The sequence below is a fragment of the Arachis ipaensis genome, chromosome B06, assembly GCF_000816755.2.
Source record: "Arachis ipaensis cultivar K30076 chromosome B06, Araip1.1, whole genome shotgun sequence".
Taxonomy (NCBI): Eukaryota; Viridiplantae; Streptophyta; class Magnoliopsida; order Fabales; family Fabaceae; genus Arachis; species Arachis ipaensis.
In genome coordinates, this window is record NC_029790.2 from 5,275,063 (window position 1) to 5,276,171 (window position 1,109).

General features: G+C 36.3%; 1 protein-coding gene across 3 annotated transcripts in view; it reads left to right on the forward strand.

The window, feature by feature from the left end:
- Positions 133 to 1,109, forward strand: part of LOC107645515 (DNA repair protein recA homolog 2, mitochondrial) — a 3,747-nt gene continuing 2,770 nt past the window's right edge. The window contains exons 1-2 of one of the 3 annotated variants that reach the window (XM_016349561.2): positions 133 to 424; positions 1,006 to 1,066. In XM_016349561.2, coding sequence (XP_016205047.1) covers positions 302 to 424; positions 1,006 to 1,066 — 184 coding nt within the window. In that variant the 5' untranslated portion in view covers positions 133 to 301. Of the gene's footprint in view, positions 425 to 1,005; positions 1,101 to 1,109 lie in introns of those variants that run through there. The other 2 variants (XM_016349562.2, XM_016349563.2) reach the window with 2 other exon arrangements.

Below are 1,109 nucleotides of genomic sequence, written 5' to 3' on the forward strand. Positions count from 1 at the left end.
AAAACATATATATTTTAAAATTTAATTTTTAATTATTTTATATTTTTATTTAAGTTAAATATTCGGGTTTAATTAGTAATTACCGATTAAACCAGTAAATATGACGGATTCGATCACCGGTATAAATAAAAAAGGAGGAAGAGGGCATCTCCGAAACTAAAATTGGGAGGGAAAGATGCGCGGCGCAACTCAACTGAAAAGCAACATCAGTCGCAAGTCACAACCATCAACGCCACGACGGTGATGTTGCTGTTGTCTTGTGGAGTCGCTAACTCGCTTTGAGCTTCTTGTTTCTTCAACAATGGCATTTCTAACTCGCCTCCATTCCTTCGCAAGGCCCTTCTCCTCTCTCCTCTCCACCTCGCGCCAGGTCTCTCTCTCTCTCTCTCTCTCTAACACAGAACTACTGAAACTTCCTAGAAAGGTAGTACTGTTAGGTTCCTAGGGTTGCCAAACCTATCTCCTACTTGCAATAGCTACTATTGAAGGTTGTAGTTCATTAATCTACTATTTTTAACGATTTATATCAAATTAGGGGCAGATCTTGTAATTTTAATTTCATAATTTTGTTAACTTTAGTTCGGTTGGATTGAAGGTTGAACTTTTAGTTTAGTTTCTGAGTTTGAGCAGGTATGCATGAAGGTATAAATTATTATCATTATAGTCAACGTTTATGTATAGTTCCTTTGGTAGTGATATATGTTTTTTAAGGGCATTGAAATTACCTCAAAATGTGATCATTATAGTCCATTAGTCTAACTAAATGAACCAATTAGTGCATATTGAACAGGAAATGTGGCCTCTTTTTCATCTTATTTTATGAAAAGTAAGAGCATTTCAGGAATTGATTCTGATCAAGCAACACACATGAAATACTTGTCTCAGGAAAGTGCTAGCAGAGGTTTCGTAGTTTGTCATGTAGATATGTGTTTGGTTGCCATTTCATGTAAATCATAGCTGTTCATTTTCATCTTATTTTATGACAAGTTATCACTTTTTCCCCAGAGTGGAGGTAGAGCAATAATGACCAAGATGGACATGAACATGTGCTCGCTTTCTCCAGCTGGTATTGGTTCCTGTGTCTCTTAATGCTCCCATGTGTATGTTTT